Source organism: Podarcis gaigeae (genome assembly GCF_964106915.1).
Source record: "Podarcis gaigeae genome assembly, chromosome: 1".
Lineage (NCBI taxonomy): Eukaryota > Metazoa > Chordata > Lepidosauria > Squamata > Lacertidae > Podarcis > Podarcis gaigeae.
In genome coordinates, this window is record NC_139678.1 from 91,251,475 (window position 1) to 91,269,758 (window position 18,284).

The 18,284-nt window shown below is 41.3% G+C and overlaps 1 protein-coding gene across 5 annotated transcripts; it reads right to left on the reverse strand.

The window, feature by feature from the left end:
• Positions 1-906: 906 nt before the first annotated feature.
• Positions 907-18,186, reverse strand: IQCB1 (IQ motif containing B1). 5 transcript variants are annotated; one of them, XM_083742306.1, is made up of 15 exons: positions 17,877-17,898; positions 16,950-17,082; positions 14,549-14,662; positions 12,993-13,155; positions 12,716-12,845; positions 11,672-11,765; positions 11,398-11,497; positions 9,865-10,037; positions 7,985-8,094; positions 6,021-6,130; positions 5,255-5,397; positions 4,338-4,486; positions 3,477-3,605; positions 1,909-2,065; positions 907-1,291 (listed from the first exon to the last, which is right to left on the reverse strand). In XM_083742306.1, exons 1-15 carry the CDS (start codon positions 17,886-17,888, stop codon positions 1,068-1,070), a joined length of 1,941 nt encoding a protein of 646 aa, XP_083598432.1. In that variant the 5' UTR covers positions 17,889-17,898; the 3' UTR covers positions 907-1,067. The 5 variants fall into 5 exon arrangements, with proteins under 5 accessions (XP_083598432.1, XP_083598431.1, XP_083598435.1 ...); XM_083742305.1 differs by lacking the exon at positions 17,877-17,898 and adding an exon at positions 17,486-17,711; XM_083742309.1 differs by lacking the exons at positions 16,950-17,082; positions 17,877-17,898 and adding an exon at positions 17,940-18,186.
• Positions 18,187-18,284: the final 98 nt, after the last annotated feature.

The following is an 18,284-nucleotide window of genomic DNA, read 5'->3' on the forward strand; positions in this document are numbered from 1 at the left end:
CCTGGTACCTGAAATCCTGGCTGTCTTTGTAATGCTTGAGAAATGCTTCTGGTCATGAGAGTCTAGGCCTATAATTTAAAATGCAATCAGAGGCAGGATCTCATAAGGATTCCTCCATTAGTTTCTCAAACTATTTAATACCGCTTCTCTCAGACAAACTAACCTAATAATAATGCTAATTCATTAAAACAGAAAAGTAAATTTCATAGCACATCTAAAGAAGATAAAACATGTACAAATTGGTTAATCAGAAGACTCAAAGCAGAATGGGTTTGGGATGATATTGTAAGTCAAGCGTGGGGAACCTCAGTCAGGGGGCAAGCCAAATGCAGCTCTCTATTGGGCTCTTTGCACTTTCCCTAGGCTACACCCCTTCTCTGCAGGCCACACCCCCTCCACTGGCTCTGCTTTGCATCTGAATGCTTTTGCCTGGCTGGAATGACCTCTTGAACTCTGATGATTGCTCTTGCTTGTCTAGATGCAAGATAGAGATGGGTGCTTTAGCTTACTGTGCAGTGCTAAAGCTGGCATTGGTTGCCTCACACACTTTTGCATCTGGCTCCACACACCAGTGGCATCTGACCCTTGGAAGGCTACCTAGAAAAGGAATATGGACCTCAAGCTGAAAAAAATGCTCTAAGTCATAAGGGGACTGAAGCTTCTCTCTGTAGACCCTTGCTTCCTCCCAGAGCTCCGAGGTTCTATTTCCTAGCCTATACATACACACAGCTAACTCCCCATGAAATTAAATTCAAAATCCCACTTTTTTTTAACAATCCAACTGAATTTCACAAATATTTAAAATGTGAATTGTAATGATTTCCAAGTCATCTGAATGGTACAATTTAGATATTCTGGTTAGAGGTCAAAATCTGTAAAACAGGAATTTGATAACAGCTATATATATATATTGCATAAGTACAAACTCATTTTATTAACTAAATTTTTTGAAAAAATCAAATCATTTGGACAACATTTGATGGGATGGACTGCTTGCCAGACCATCTTGGAATACTTTCTTTTTACACAGAAGACATAGTCCAGACTATAACCTTGTTCATTCCAGATTATGTTTTGCTGCCACCAATGAACAAAGTTCCCACTTCAGCACTCAGATCTTCTGAGATAGCTTCTTCCTCTAAGAAGTCTTCTTCCAGCTTCTTCCACCATGGCCACCGTGTATATTTCAACATGGTGCTGTGGGATTGTTTGGCTTTGGCTACCACAGGAACTGATCTACTCATAAAGATATTCAGATCTTTCATAGTGGATTCGGTTAGACTTGGAGCACCTGTGACAAAAGGAGCAAAAGAATCACAATTACTTTTTTTTCTTAAAATACAAGGTTGATCATCTTGGGGCCATATTTCTTCCATTTTCCATTATTTTGAGTCTTCATGGGCCAGTGCCAGTAGGTTTATCCCTTTCATTTTTGTAACCTAATTCTTCTATTTATAATTCAGTGAACCCATCTTCTGGGCACTACAATTAAAAACCAAATCTCAAACATGCTGGGAAAGTACATGCCACATATAGCTCACAATGGCAAAGGGAAATAAAAGAAGAACCCCGGCATACTGAACTTCATTTTGTTTTGTTTTTTGATACAGTAAGAGGGTTACTGCCCACACAGCAAGCAGAAGATTTATGTGAAGTTTCCCAAAACACCTTTACACAAATACTCTCAGCATTAACATCTTAATGGGGAACAAGACCAAAATTGCCATGGAATCAACAGGCTACATGGCTCATGAGTCATACAACCAAAGATTATCTCTGGATGAGTGCTGTGGTGTCTACTATTTGCATGAATCAGTCCCGACACTCACTTTCATCAACATTTACCACAATATGGGAAGAAAATCAGAGCCAGGCTAAAATAATGGTGATGATGAGGTAGACACATACTCATTAGCTGGTCCACATCCGTGTGGACTTGGGCTAGCAATGCCTCCCTATGTTGCTCTGCTTTGCGATCCTGGCTTCTTTTCAACAAATACTGGGCCAGCTTTTCCTGAGCTTGATGATGAAGTTCCCTGCTCATTTCTTGTGACATTTCAGAAGCCTGGAGAAAAATTATAGTGCCTGTCACTGTTAGCGGTTATCAGCTTCAAACCTTTGTGGATGTCTACAGCACAATATTTGCATTTCTTGGGTACTTGTAAATCTAATAACTGTGCTTCTTCCTGTGTTTCCTCCCTGAAGCCATCGATCTATCACTGAATAAATTTAGTTTCCTAATTAGGATTCAGGAAGAAGCAAATTCCTATTATTATATTAATGGGGGAAAGGGAGGGGGGGAAAGCACCAAGCAACACCCAATACCTTGTTTCACAGACCAAATAAAGAGGGACCAGTATATTGCTGATATATTCAGAGTTTACGTCAGGTAAACAGCATGGAACTCTAGGTAAAGGCTGTGTACTGATATTAACTTTTCAAGATTTGGCAAGTGATATTGTAGAGCCATCATTACCTCTACTACCCATCAATTTCTCTCTCTACAGTCAGGGTCTCTTGTCAAAGTAGTTTCTTAGACTTAAAAAAATGGTTTGTGGGGGAAAGCTAACAGCAAAACTGGTACTGCTGCAACAGGTATGCACACAGGTCTCATATGCACCTCCTGGCTGCAGTTGCTTGCAGCAGCAGCAGCACCATTGACCAGCAACATATGAAAGCAATAGAAGCAGAATACTAAAAAAAATAAATCTGTAAACATACTGGCAGTCCTTGTGAAACAATAAAAAGCCCAGCTGCATTCCTGTTGACAACTATCTTACTCAGGGCCCCCCAATTAAGGTTCTCCTATGAAGGTAATATTTCTCTGATCAGGAACACCTACTTTTTAAAGCTTTCCTTAAACACTTTAATATTAGTACCATAAAGGATGTGTGCATATATGTATGAGCACCCATGCAACCATTTGATAAGTGAAAAATGTTCTGTCATTTATGGAAATGAAACAGACTCACTAGTTCATGAGTTTGTGTGGAATCAAAAAAGCAGTTGCAGTTAGGATAGGAGGCAACAGATTTCCCCCTCCCCACTGAGTTATTGCAGTTATCTAACTGCCAATGCTGTATTGTGGCTCCTGTCAAAGTAGTGATTAGGGGCAAAACATTCCTGTTGTTCTATGGATGTGGTTTTCAAACTGTGATCCTAGGTTACCCAGGTTCCTTGGAAGTTACAGGGTCCTTCAGTGAGGAGACAAAGATGTAGCACTGATGCTTCCCTAAAAACCAGCTTTTACCTGTCTTCACCATCATCTGTCTTCTTCTGTCATGCACAGCTCCAATGAGATCTTTGCGCATTGTCAAGGCTAAAATAATGTCATGTGTGACCATGCCATGTGTAAACTGAAAGTGTGCCTAGACTCCCCGGCAACATGCAGGGTTTCCCAGCATGTCTTTAAGCATTCCTTGGCCAACAAATGAATGTGAAAAGGTGCCCTAGCCAAAGGAGGAATGATGATGTACCGGGTGCAGTTTGATGTAGTCATTCACTTTTTGTTGCAATGATAGCCTCTGTTCATCAGAGAGGTGCTTGGACTGTTTCAAGAGAGAATAAGCTTTCCTTTTCCTTTGCTTTTCCAAGAATTTAAGCACCTGTGGAAACAAAAGTATTCAAGTAACACAACGTATTTATACAGTCAGAATTTTTACAGCAGGATAGTTTCTTGATGGCCTTCTGGTTAGCTTGGGAATCCACACACACACACACACACACACACACACACACACGAGATAATTCATGAACAAATAGTATCTTTTATTCCATTTAAACTAAAACTTTATTATAATATTCTTGTTTTATACAATAAAAAATAAAATAAAACAAGAGTGACTCTAAATTCAGTGCTCTGTCAACATGGAAATGAATACAAAGAAATATGCATGTTTCTCCATTTGATTTTTTTTCTTCAGGCAGCTACAATTCGGCAAGGCTCAATTTAGCTGGAGAATGTGGTTCTGCAAGCGCAGCTTCAAATAAGAACTTGGCCTCCACAATGTCATCAAATTAAAGAATAATTTTATAAATTGGTAGGAAGGAGTGGCCAGGGGGCGGTGGGGGGGGGGATGATGAAGCCATAAATGGTTTTCTAGGGTAATATTCAGCACTATGGTCTCAATTCTTCGGCAGCTTCTTGTAACAGGTTTTTAAAAGGGTTATTCAGATTTTTGCAAATTTTTGCTATGAAGATTCTGAAGACCAATGCTCCAGCTTAATTTTGAGAACAGATGCTTATAGTAGACTATACTGGAAGCTTTGAATTAAAACATGAATGTTAACTTTTTGGGTAAATTTTATGTCATGGCAGCACTTGGTTGCATACTCACCGCTCTCTGAATGAGGACAGCTGCTTTATACTGCTTAAGAGACTTCTTTTGATGATGAAAATTTCTCCTTTCCCTAAATGCTCTCCAGTATCTTTGGATAGTTATGGCTGACTTCTCCTCCATTTCATGCATATGCTTATCTACCTGACCTAGGAGATAAAGCAGGCAAATTTCTGAATATGTTTGGGTTTCATGGGAGACTCAAGACAAGCCAGCTGGTTTCAAAAAAATTCAGCTCAAACAGCAGAAGCAGACCTTTTTCTAAACCAACATCCAGATATGTTTGAGGACGTTTTGGTAAGGATGGAGATTTGTGGTCCAGCTGCTACACAGATGAGGCCCTGTACCAAAGTCCAAGAGGAAATTATTCACATAGAGATCCTCTGGGGAAATTAAACTATTCACATTCAATGAGCAGTTCAGATCCAAACGTAGAATTGCATTCCTGACAAGGGGCCGCAATAGTCAATACTGAAAGAAACAGATAGAAGAAATTGCACAGGGAAACGAAGTGGATAGCTATCCTGCCCCAGGCTTTGATATTAAGGATGTTCCAGTACAGTTGCTACCTTCCAAAATGAAGGAAACAGAGAATGAGTGGGAGAGAAAGCACATAAACCTAAGGCAAAGAAATGATTCACATTTACTGAATGAGCACCGAATTACATTCATTTCTCCCATCAACTTGTTCTAAGTATACATTATCACTATCTCCCTATAAGTCCTAAAGGGACCCAAGGGAAAGATGCTGATACCCTTGAAAAAATACCTGGCCATTTAAGGAAATGGCATCTTGTGCCTCAAATACTAAGTCTTAGGAAACAGAGTATGAATAGAAGTTTTCAACTAACAAGAAAGAATATGGGAAATTTGTTTCTGCATGGAAAATGCCCTTCATGCTACTATAATAACCATACCTGGATGAACTATTTCCAGTAGCGTAAGCTGTCGTTCATGGAACAGCCTCATGGCTCTCTGTCTCCGAAGCTGCAATTGTTGGCGGAGGTCCTCCTCTTCTTTCTGCTTTTTTAAACCTTGCAACTCCTGTTTTCTTTTAGCTCTACAGCAACAAAGTTTTAGAAATTACAGGGGACAGAGTGTTCTACAAAATCAAATATCTTTAATACGGTCAATGACCAGAAAGAGAGTGTTCTACATTTAAACAGGTGTGCATTTATCCTGCAGATGGGAACATGTACCCCAATAGTCTCAAGATGCACATGTAGTGGTATGCACAAACATACTTTAAATCATGGCCTGGATGCTTAGTAGTGAAGTCTGAAATTCTGATTGGAACCAAAGATTGCGCCAAAATCTGGAAACCCATTACATGCGAAGTCTGCCCTCTACTGGATTTTCCAAACATGTGCCCGTTAAGATACCTTTTTAAAATGCATTTTATTATAGAGCAAACCCCTCTATACTTCTGCAATCAATTAGCTAATGTAGCACCAAGAAATTTGCATGCTGCTTAACATATTCTCACAACAACGTTTCTAGCCAACACAATATTATTAGAGGGAATGAATGTAAGTATTAGGGAACTTCAAAAACCTAATCTATAAGGGAAGAAAAGGGAAAGGAATAGGAGAATGGACAAGAGAGTGGGAGGAAGAAGGGCTCCATCACATAACCATCTGTTTGCATCCACAGGTTTGTAATAAACCAAAGGTCTTGCTTTACCTGAAATTTCTCTGCAAGATTGTTACTGCTTTTGGAAGCTGCTTTAATCTTTTTCGAGTTTGAAATCCTCTCCATGCTGCTTGGATTAAGCAAGCTGCTTGATGTAGTCTCTGAAATAAACAAGCCAGAGCAGTGCTTTTTATCTAAGAAAAAACAGGTGCCGGTACTCACCCTGGAGTTGTTACAGTAAGTACGACACTTTTTAACAACAAGAAGAAGAAGAAGAAGGTGGTGCTGCGTACCCTTGAGTGTTCCCTGAAAAAAAGCACTGGGTCAGAGGATTATGCTCATTTCCCCATCGAGCACAGTGACAATATTAATACAACTTTAATGCTTTGCATCTCCCCCTTGCCCCATGTCAATTTAAACTATTCCTCGGTGGTGAGGTGGACAATGTCATACTATTATTTGCCAGAACAATTCCTGTGTGAATTCAAACTGATCTGCCTCTTTCCAGGTAATACAATACCTCAACTTTACATGATTCAAATGAAAACAATAATTCATTTTTTAACAACCATTATAAATGTTCTGAATATGCAAGCATTATCAGCCTGCCCAACGGAACAATCCACGCAATCATCTCAAGACAACATACAATTTAAACAGCTAACAACTGCTTTAAAAGCCACAAAACCACAGTTCAAGTCCTTTGAGAAAGGTTTATCCCCTCCTCAACCACCAGTGTCCATTTCGCATTCTCAGAGTTGTCAAGTGACAACCTGAAAATCCCCCTGCACCTTAATATTCACTGATGAATTGGGAAAAGATCCATTTGCTTAGCTTTAGCTTGTGTGCCAGCTGCACCTTTTCCTGGGCCATGCTGATCAGGCAAGTGTCACTCATGCCCTGCTCACATCGAGACTGCACTGCTGCAGAGGTTGTGGGGAAGAGTGTTTAGACACTGACAGGAACAAAATTCAGCAGCCCAAGTGGTTTCTAGTGCTTGCTTTTCAGAACTTATTACACCAGCTCTTGTCCATTTGCACTGGCTTCAAATTCATTTGAGAGCACAATTCAAAATGTTGCTTATTACCTCTAAAGAGCTAAACAGCTTAGGACCAGATTATCTGGAGTAATGCTTCCTCCCATATTAAGTTACCTGTGTTCAACATGTGAGGCCCTATTTCATCTTCTCCCACCTTCAGTAGTGCATTACCAGCTTCTGAGGTGGGGAACACAGAGTGGACCTTCTCAGTGCGGGCACCTGGACTCATTTCTGATAGATGTCTGTTGGCTCCCTTTCTCCCAAGTTTAACAATGGTAGCAAAGACTCTTATTCCACTGTGCTTTTAATCATACCTACTTATATGGTGATGTGTTTTTAAAGTGACTGCTTATGCCCTTTCATGCACTGTTTTAATGATTTAATTGACAATGTATTTTTGTATTTGAAAGCTGCAATAAAAGAGGGGGGGTGTATGAGATTTATAAACTCTTAGAGGTGTTTCTGTGTTAATTGATCTATTGTACCTATAACATCTGGGCTGTGGGTAAAACCTCAGTCCCTAGGACTTGCCGATCGTATGGTTGGCGGTTCGAATCCCCGTGGCGAGGTGAGCTCCTGTCTTTTGGTCCCAGCTCCTGCCCACCTAGCAGTTCGAAAGCACCCCTAAGTGCAAGTAGATAAATAGGTACTGCTTTATAGTGGGAAGGTAAACGGCGTTTCCGTGTGCTGCGCTGGTGCTGGATCGGCAGAGCAGCTTCGTCACGCTGGCCACGTGACCTGGAAGTGTCTCCGGACAGCGCTGGCCCCCGGCCTCTTAAGTGAGATGGACGCACAACCCTAGAGTCGGACACGACTGGCCCGTACGGGCAGGGGTACCTTTACCTTTACCTTTACCTATAACATCTAGTGAATAGATGTTGGTTGGAGGCACTGAAATATACAGTAATATACTGATGAAACTTTAAATACAAGCTACTTCCACCACATACAGAACTCAGTAAGATTTCCACCACACCTGTGTTTTGACAGCCTTGTAATTTTCTGAGCGCAGCAAGTCCAAAAGCTGATTGAGGTTCCTGTCAAATCCTTTGCCACTCCACTGCTTGCTTAGAAGGCTTTGTAGTCCTTAATCAGTGAGACACATCAAGATAAATATGCTGCTTTATAAGAAGCACAGTTAGTTTGCTTATCCTGCAGACACTGGAAAATTATAGCTGTACATGCCAAAGCAGACAGTAGCATGAATTTTTCTCACAAAAAAATGAATGGTGAAAAGAATGAACAAAGTGTTGATACAACTAAAGGTGTTTACACCTGCAAAGTGAGGGGAAAGCCAGATTTCCCTCCAGCTGGAAAACAAGCTAACCATGGGCCTTTTGGTGTATGAACTAGTATAATGCACACTGCCAAATGCATTTGTCCCAATGGGATAGAGTATTTTCAAATGTACACATAAAACATGTACAGACACGCCCTAAAATGCAATATTGAAATGGTTGCAATAGTGCTACAACTTTCTAGGCCATATATTTTGAAGAAAAATCATGGCAAAATACTCAATGCAATTAGTACCATGCAGGAAAAGACCAATTTCATATATAATGACAGCTCAGGTATGCTGTCCTGGTTTAATATAGAACCCACCAAGACAATTGTATTGACTGAACAAACTTGGCATTGGTAATCGGTGGTGGAATGGCAGCTTTTGGCATTCACTTTTGGAAAATTCGGAGGGAGTGCACTATGTTTACCAAGAAGTAGTTGCTCTCAGATGTCACAAGAAGCACCTGGAATTAATCTATACATGCTGTAATTTTACGGAGCCCAGGTACCAGCTCAACTGAATGGCAATGCAGAATAAAAACTTATTTTGTTGCTTGTCAGTTTCATGGGCTAGCTTGGCTAATCAATTTCAGGTAGGCTTAACTTTATAGAAGACACTGACAGTGTTTACATGTAACATTAAACCAGTTTAGCAGAGGGATGGGGAGCCTGAGGCCCTCCAGACATTGTGTGGTTCCAACACTCATCCCGTTTAGCCAGCATGATCAACAGTCAAAAATGATGGGCACTGTGGCCATCCAGATGATGTTAGACTCCAGCTTCCCCACTGTTGGTTTAGCATTATATATCTGAGTATAGAGGAGTCCACATGAAGCATTAGACTCAAGCACTAGACCATCCCCCTAAACGGCTGGGAGGAGGAATAAATGTTTCAGTTTCGCTTTAGCCAATTCCTGGCTTGTCCTTATGTGCAAACCAGGAATCCTGGTGTTAAATAAACTCTAGTCAATGTAAAAGAAGCCGACTTAAAACCACGAGTTACAAAGCAGGCTTGTTAACAACTTAAGTGTTTATTTTAAACCTGGACTCCTGGTTTTTGTGTTAATGACAAGCCATTAAGTGAAACCAAGTTCTGTTTTATTCTTCTAGCCTTACAGAAGGTGGGAGGGGAAGACTAGTTGAACTCAAGCCTTTACTTGGCCTTGCGGAGGCTCCTGCTTATAATGTTACATCATACAATGTATGGCTTAGCATTACTGTAGCTATTGCCTTTCCTGTGCAGTAAAAGTAGTGAACATCAGATGCAGTTATTTTGTACCAAGGTTTGTACCAAGCATAGAGTTGGATCCACATTATGTTACTTGAACCTAGGTCCCATTCAATTCTGGATCCAATCAATAGGATTTATGCTAATCTGAGAGCAAGTCCCACTGACATGTATGGAACTTTAAGTTTTCACATTCAATACCTTTTAGAATTGATACACAAGTTCTAGGCTGTACAAAGTATACCTTTGCTTTTGGAATTATAGTGGGCCTTGACCCTGAAGGGCTAATCAGTGCCAGCGTTACTACAAAATTCTTCCCAAGTCTGAGAAACAGAGTAACAAACCTTTGTAGCGGGTAGCGAATGTTGTCACAAGTTGGGCATCAGACTGTGCAATCAAGAGTAACAGCTTTATAGCTGCATTTCCTATGACAGGATTGATGGAAGACGAAAGCTTGTAAACAAGCTCATCTAAAATGCAGTGCAGGGACTTTTCAGCAACTTGAAGTAACACAGCACTGACATAACAAGAGAAAAGATGGAATGATACTGGAGTCTATTCAATGGTGCCAGAGGGGAGGGGAAGGTAAGCAGATTACAGTAGCTAGCAAGTATTGCACCAAACCCTTTAGTAACTTTAAAATACAACTGTAGTGCTGCTTAAAGGTTGTAAAAGGGATTTCTCTTAATAGTATTGAAAAGTAATCAAAATGGATCACACAGAAGAAGTTTTGCTTGGGTTGACTATGGTTGTACTGGCTTTCATTATATTGAGATTATAAGCTACTACAGTGGAACCTTGGTTCTCAAACGGCTTAGTTGATGAACAAATTGGCTCCCGAATGCTGAAAACCTGAAGTGTTACAGTTTTTGAACGTTTTTTTTGGAAGGCAAACGTCTGACGTGGCTTCTGCTTGAGTGCAGGAAACTCCTGCAGCCAATCAGAAGCCGCGCCTTGGTTTTCAAACGTTTCAGGAGTTGGACGGACTTCTGGAATGGATTAAGTTTGACAACCAAGATACCACTGCTTATTCAAGTGTTCTAAACTGCTCAGAGTAGACCACTCTGAGAGGATCTCTATAAAAGAAATGCAGGATACAATATTTAATAAATAAATGCACACAATAAAATTAATAAATACAAGCTGAACTGATAGATGGTCCTCCAGAGAGAAGAGGATATGGCTGTTGGTTAGACATTATTAAAAGTCGCCTGCCTCTTGAGGTAATGCATTATAAAACATTCCTTCTAAATTTGGAATCGTAACCATTTGGTGCAGACAGAAAGGACTCAAGGTGTATGAATCTATATGGTATCTCTACTTAAGTCAAAAAACGATACTGTTATAGCAAGAGGTCATGCAACATGTGCAGCAGTTAATGGAATGGAAGAGTTTGTCACTTATCACTAACATATTACAAAAACACCCAGTAGGGGGCCTTGGCACACACCTGCATACAGCACAGCAATGTCACCTGCTAGCTAGAGGGAATAATAGATTGACTACCTTGAATGGGAAAGAAATGGGAAACTCCCATAATAAAAACATAATCCTGAAGATGATGTGAGAACACTCTACCATCAAAGGGTAATTAATGCACAATAAGCTGCTCAAAAAGGCCTTTGATTTCAGAATCCTGGATGCTACCTATGAACGATCATGGAAGTTCTACGGATGATATTTATGTAGTTATCTTGAACTAAAACAGCCACTAGGAAACCACCTGTCATTCTTCTGGAGCTTTTACTGTGCCTTTAACTCTCTCCTCCTGGCAGTATCTCTTGCTCATGTAAATAAATTCAGAGAAGTGATTAGCACTGTATGATAAACTTTAAGATATATTAAGGGAAATGTTTAAATTAAGGTATATCAATTACCTATTGACTCTTAAAATATTCTGCAACACAGACATCATTATGGTTGAAGTTTCAACATCGTCCGTCATCAGCAGTTGCTGGAAGTGTCTATTCTGAAGCACTAGGGTGAAAAACAGGAAGAAAACTCAAGCCATGAAGCAATATCCATGAATTTGTAGTTTTACCAAGGAAAAACACAACAGTTATCTACAAGCAGATCACAAAAGGGGAAAATATTTCACCAGAAACCGCTATGCAGCTATAGTAATGATCTTTCAGATCTTTCTTCCCTTACCATTTGCTGTTAGCTGAATGAATCCGCCACAGAGCCAGCAGATGGCATCAGTGACTGTTCTCAAACAGTGTAAAAATTCATTCCTCTCTTCATCCTTCACAAAAAAGCAAGAAATTAAGATTATAATTCCTGAAACATTACTTTGAAAGCAACTTACTCTGAAGTTATATACTGTATTTTGCACTCTATAAGACGCACCAGACCATAAGACGCACCTAGTTTTTGGAGGAGGAAAACAAGAAAAAAAATATTCTGAATCCCAGAAACCAGAACAGCAAGATCCCTCTTGCTGTTCTGGCTTCTGGGATAGCTGCGCAGCCTGCATTCGCTCCATAATACGCACACACATTTCCACTTACTTTTTAGGAGGGGAAAAGTGAGTCTTATAGAGCAAAAAATACGGTACTTGCTAAGGATAGTTAATTCTGAAACTCCCTCCATCCAAACTTCATCAGTCTGAGGTCTGGGAACTCCTTTGCCAATCACCATTGGTGGACAGATGCATCTTTTAAAAACTTTAAAAACACTTTTTCTACTGGAAAACCAGCTGGTTCCATGGGTCAGTAATGCTACTACTGTAATCTGATTCATCAAATCCACCAACCTTTTTGGAATACTGTGAATTAAAACTTTCAACATCTAGTTCAACTTTTGTTGAAATGCTGCTTTAAGAAGAAAGCATCTACACCACAATATTTGTCCTGGAGGCATGTCATAATTTTGCTTGCATTTTTTTTTTCATGTTCAATAAACTATTAGTGATTTAACTTTTACTGGAGCTGATCCAAAATTTCAGTATCCCTTGCTGTCAACCATGGCATCAAACAATATCATAATAGGCCAAAGCTTCCTGCTGTAATATACTTGTTCCGAGTCCTGATTCCACAGAAGATATGCCCTTGGTATTTGGTATGCAAGGCGTCTGGAGATGGGGGGCAGGGCAAGGGAAGACTGCCTGAATAAATCAACTATTCAGCATGTTAACATGTCAAGAAGTTACAAAACAGTTCCACTACACAACCTTAAGCCGTTCAGCCTGAATACCTTGATCGCTCGGATGAATCGTGCTTGCAGGCGCCTCCCCAAGAAGAGGAGATTGTCTGCTACAGAAGGAAGTAGCTTATTGTAAAACTCCTCTGGTTCTTCTTTTACCTCAAGGCCCACACAACACTGGCTGAGAAAATAAACACACATACATTTTAGCAGTTTGCAGGCAATGCTGTAATACACCCAGGCTAATACACAGTCACACAATGATTTCAAGAAGGGTGGGCTAGAGGCAATTCAGGAATAAAAGCTGTGTAACCATGGACGAGTTTACCTTAGTATCTCTGCTATTTGGGCAGCAGTAGTCCAGCCTCCAAGCACTCTTGTATAATCTTGCTTAAGGACTAATGTGCAGTATTGAACCAGATCGTAGTAGTACAAGTCTTGTTTAATTTTTTTTAATTCTTTGCTCCCAGGCGGTGCACTATTTAAAATATCTAGGGAAGAAAAATAAACCTAAACAGATGGACCAGGAGCTTGGGTGACAAAATTATACTTTCTCAATAACAACATGTGACACTAAGCGAACCTTTTACTCTGAAAGGGAGTATAATATCAAGAAAGATTAAGTGAGCATGAGGCAATGTGGAGCCCCAACTACCATCTTGTCATTACTGCAACACTGATACAGAGGCAATTGCCAGCTAGGAAATCTATAGAACAAACAAACCAGACGATTCATACGTAGAATGCTTACAGAATACATTATAGATGGATAGAAAAAGATGGGCAAATAAGTCAGTGGGATGGTGCAAAGGAGAATTAAGAAACGGTGGAGATGCAAGGATGATGAAAAATAAGGTGGCTTATAGAAGACTTCCTTGTTTTGCACCAGTAGAATTACTAGACTCTGGCCACAAAGACTTCCTTTACTAGAAAGTAGCCCTCTAGCAACTGACAGTTCCTCTAGCTATAATGCTGCTGCAGTTCATCAGCAGTCTCTGTCCAGAATGTATATAAGACTTGCTTATAAGTAGGAGCAACTTTTACCATAGAGATTTTAAGAACACAGAAACAGGCCCATGCGGGGGGAGGTGTAACCAGGTACAATTATCCCAGGCCTCAAAGGGCCAAGGTGTCAGGGGACCCTGCTAGGGGCCTGCTGGACTTACAATGTCATGCCAAAACCTTTATTCTAACAAGACTCCCACCCCGGGCCTCAGGCAAGCTCCACACAAGCCTGCACAGAAGTCCCATTCTAGCTCAAACATAACAAACATACATACAGCTCCCAGTTCTTCCCTTCATCCTTAATCCTCGTTCTTGTGGCACAGCACCTCTTTGGTTCTATTTCCCTACTTTTGCCTTTCAACATTCTATTCTTTGCATAGTGTTAAAAATAATGCAAATTAGATATACTCGTTAAAATTGGCTTAGTTTGCATATAGTCTCTTATGCGCTGGGTACACACATTTCCAATGACAGTCAGTGGAAGGTGGGGAGAGAAAAGTTTATATATTCACAGAGAGGGAGATTGTTTCTATAAACACATATACTCTGTTATATCACCCTATAACAAGATCTCGAGGAAGTCCATGACCCCTGTCAAACAGCAATATCATTTATACAGCTGCCGTATTGAAAAAGGACAGAAAAGAAACTAACCATCTCCTATAGATGAGTTCTTTTTCCTCTTTTGGCCTCAAATCAATAATTATATTTGGAAAGACTTGCAGAAAATAATATGCACATATAGACTTTGTAGAATAGTGAATCTCAATAGTTCAGATAGAGTTTAACGAGTAGTGAAAAACAATTTCATTTATAGTATAAGAATTTCAACACTTGAAACTATTTCATTACAGGTCTGAAAGAACTCAACCCATTTACCTTTTAACTTCAGCAGCAGCACAGGGACATGCTGATCAGGGCTTTCAGTAGCCTGGGAAGCCAGGGACAATATTCTGGAATCCACTGATAATGGCTTCATTTCATCCAAGCCAACTATATTTTAAAATGAAAGAAAGAAGAAAAGAGACAAAACATTTGACTTCAGCTATGGAAGAGAGCACTGATGTTTTATAGGAAGTGAACAGATAAATAAAAAACAGTTCAACAAAACAGATGCATCTAATAAAGATGATGTATGATAAAATCCACACTGGGTAACCATAGGAGGATGTGTTCCAAAGACAAACCAATTTTAATAGCAGATTCATAGAATATGCCTCTTCTACTCTAAACGACATCACGTGTTTTTCCACAGCTAAGCTAGAAAACATAGTTTAATAATTGACATCTTAGCCCAAAGCCCCAGGCCCACTCCCTGGCACTGGCAGTTAGTTGATTTCAAATAAATCTGTGTGAAACACTTTTGCCTGATACCCTGCAGAGCTGTTGCCAATAACAGTAAACAGACCTGGCCTAGATGGATCATTGGTCTGACTGTAGGAGCCAGTTCCTCATACCTTTATTAAGCCATCATATGGAGCTGTTACTAGTAGGTGACTGCGGTGCTTGTCAAAACTGGGACAAACTGGAAGGTGGCAACTACTCACTTTACAAATACCAGCTTGGTTGGTCCCATTGACTGATTCCTAATGGGCTATAGCTGGAAATTATTAAACAGAAGAAAGCAAACTAAAAGCCCACAAAGTAAAAAAAAAAAAGCGCCTCTTCATGATTTTATGGCTATCCAGAGTTGGTAGAGGGGAGAATCATAGCTTGGGAAACAATTGGGGATAAATATTTGTGAGCAGAGAAAATATCTAGGACACTTGAAAAATATCTGCTACTCTGGCCATAGATGACTGAAGTGAGACTTTTCATTTAACAACTACTAGCTGGTTGAGTATTCTTTATGAAAATTTGTTTGCAGTGAAGTAACACTGTTGAACACCAAAGTATCAGAATGAAACGTAATATACATTGCCCAGGGGACAACTCTCTGTTTCTTCTTTCAGTACCAGCTTACCGGTAACTCCCACACGTGTTTCAAAGGGAAAAGAAAATGAAAAATGCAACACAATGTGCTGAGACACTGGAATGGCAACTGGCATGCATTTTCAATACACACTAAACTATCTTTTTATTTATTACATTTATATACCACCTTTTTCATCCAGTGAGCTCAAGGTGCTGTACATGGTTCTCCTTCGCCCCATTTCATCTTTACAACAGTCCTGTGAGGTAGGTTAGGCTAAGGAGGAGTGATTGGCCCAAGTTCACCCACTGGGCTTCATTTCTCAGTGGGGATTTGAATCCTTGTCTCCCAGGTCATACTCCAGCACTCAAACCATTATGCCACACTGGTTCTAGTCTAGTTTTACTACAAACCCCAGTTTGATGTCACCCCCCTCCACATTTGTGCATTTCCCTCCTCAAATGATCAGTGATCAAGAGTATAGCGATAGTTCCCAAGCCCACATGCTAGGGAACAGTGCTGTACAGAAGAGCAAGATCTGTACACATAGGCTTCTCCTATGATATGGAACTCTGTGCAATGAGGAATCCACATCACAAGGGAACTTATTTGACACATAGAGCACTCTCCCTTCTATGCATGAGCAGCAGTGGAGTGAGAACAGGTGCAGGCACAGTCCCATTGCACATGACCATAAATCACATGAATGAACACACAAACAGGACACAAGTGTCAAGGGAAACAAAACACTGCGATACAGAAAGACTGATCGATCATAATGAAAACTGATGCACACATTCACGGCTTGCTGCTGTTTCAAGTACAAAGTTCAGCTCAGCCTCCGCCCCACATTTCCAAAAGGGAAGAATGGGCAAATGTAGGAAGCTGCTTTATGCAGTCAGATCCTTAGCTCAGCATCAGGCTGCATTTAGCTCAGCATTGTATACTGATGACAAAAACCCTTCAGGGTTGTTGGTTTGTTTTTTTTAAATGAGTCAGGATTGAACCTGAAAATTTATGCATGTAAATACAACTTAAGAAGAAGCTGCTGGATAAAACCAACGGCCCATCTGTTTCTAAAGTGGCTAACCAGATTTATTTATTTAAGATAAATAATGCATCCTTCTGAGGGGACTTACAAAGGATAATTTCATATGCATAGTAGGTACATTATGCTTCCAAATGATCTACAGAATCGGAATTGTAGAGCTAGAAGGGATCAAAGGGTCAGCTAGTCCAACCCCTTGCAACACAGGAAGACATAGAGCAATCCACTCATAATGCTTCCAAGTCAAGCCCCCAATGCTCTTTCCTTTTCTAATCCACCTATTCACCAAAGTAGTTCCCAGCTCCTACACCTTCACTCACTCTTGTTCCACCTGCCTCCTTGGATATCCCAATGTCTCAGTCCACTAGAATTTGTTTGAAGAATGGAATGATTCTGTATGATGTACAGCCCTCCCTTTTGACTTTCTGTTATGCAAAGTCCTTCATATCTGTACTACAGCAAGCAATAATCAAGGCCACGAAGCTTGATCTAAGCACAATGGAGAGAATCCTGCTTCTCCTTGTCTTAGCTTCAAATACAGCTGTGGGCAGCTTCAGAGAGAGGGAACTGTCAGCTGAAGCAAGACGAAGGTGTCCAACTGCTGCCTCCCTTCCCGATGGCGTCTCTGCGCTTGAAGTTGGTTACCTCTGAGAAGCCCAAGCAGGTCAGGAACACACTCCTGTTCATTTTCCCCAGCATGGGTGTAGCCAAGCAGGGGCGGTGGGGGGGTGAACAGCTGCCCCCCTCAGATCAAGTAAACCAATAGAAATAATTAACTGACCAATCAGATCAGTACTGCCCCCCCCAAATACTGGCTACACCCATGTTCCTCAGCAACTATAATTCAGAGACATACCACCTCAGAGTGGACAGCAGTCATGACCAGCAGCCACTGAGCGCCTTATCCTCCGTGCATTTGTCTAATTCCCTTTTGTAGCTTCTCCGAGTTGGCAACTATCACTATGTGACGCGGTAGTGGATGCCATAGTTCAACTACCGGCCTTGTGAAGATGCATCACCCTGGAGGATTCACATGGCAGAAGAGAAGTCAGTGTGCATGTTCAGGGCACCGTCCCGAGTCCCAAGCACAAACCTGAGGTTTGATCCTCCAAAAACCTTTCACGGGGTTGTTAAGAAGGCCTCTCAAACACCGCGCCCTTTAACAGATTATTCTCCAATGAACAGCCTCACCCTCCGCCCATTACCCTCAAACTTCACGCCCCCGCGGACCCCCCCCCCACCACTACCAGGCCCCTCATACAAGCGCCTCCTTCCACAACCGGAAGGACTAATGCGGTTCTCTTACTCACACGGCCAGTTTCACGGCTGAGGTCACGAGGGCTCCTGCCCAATAAGAACGCGAACCTGGGCGCGAGGAAGCGGCAACCGTCCCGCCGGCACGCGCTTCGCCAACCGTCCCTCCGCCCTTATTTGCATATGTTCCCTCCCTAACGCCTCGCTCGAACTCCAGGAGGCTCGGCAACAGGCGGGCAGCGTCCCCTCACCCCACTGTCACTACTGACGGACGTTTACGGTGGGCGTGACTAAGGTGCGAAGCTGCAGCCAATAGGGAGGCGTTAAAGCTCCCTCCGCATCGCCGCTACCCTCTGAGGAAAGGCGCGTGCGGGGTGGGGGGGTGGGTTGGTGCTACCAAA

Bases quoted from the DNA above. Each gene is read 5' to 3' on its own strand.
- IQCB1 (XM_083742305.1), bottom strand. From the start codon at position 17,509: ATGACTGCTGTCCACTCTGAGGTG. The intron at 5,398-6,020 runs GTAAAGCAAGAC...TTGTTGCTGTAG, and splicing joins ATCTTGCAGAGAAATTTCAG to AGCTAAAAGAAAACAGGAGT. The intron at 2,066-3,476 runs GTACATCATCAT...ATTTTTCTCCAG, and splicing joins ACTACATCAAACTGCACCCG to GCTTCTGAAATGTCACAAGA.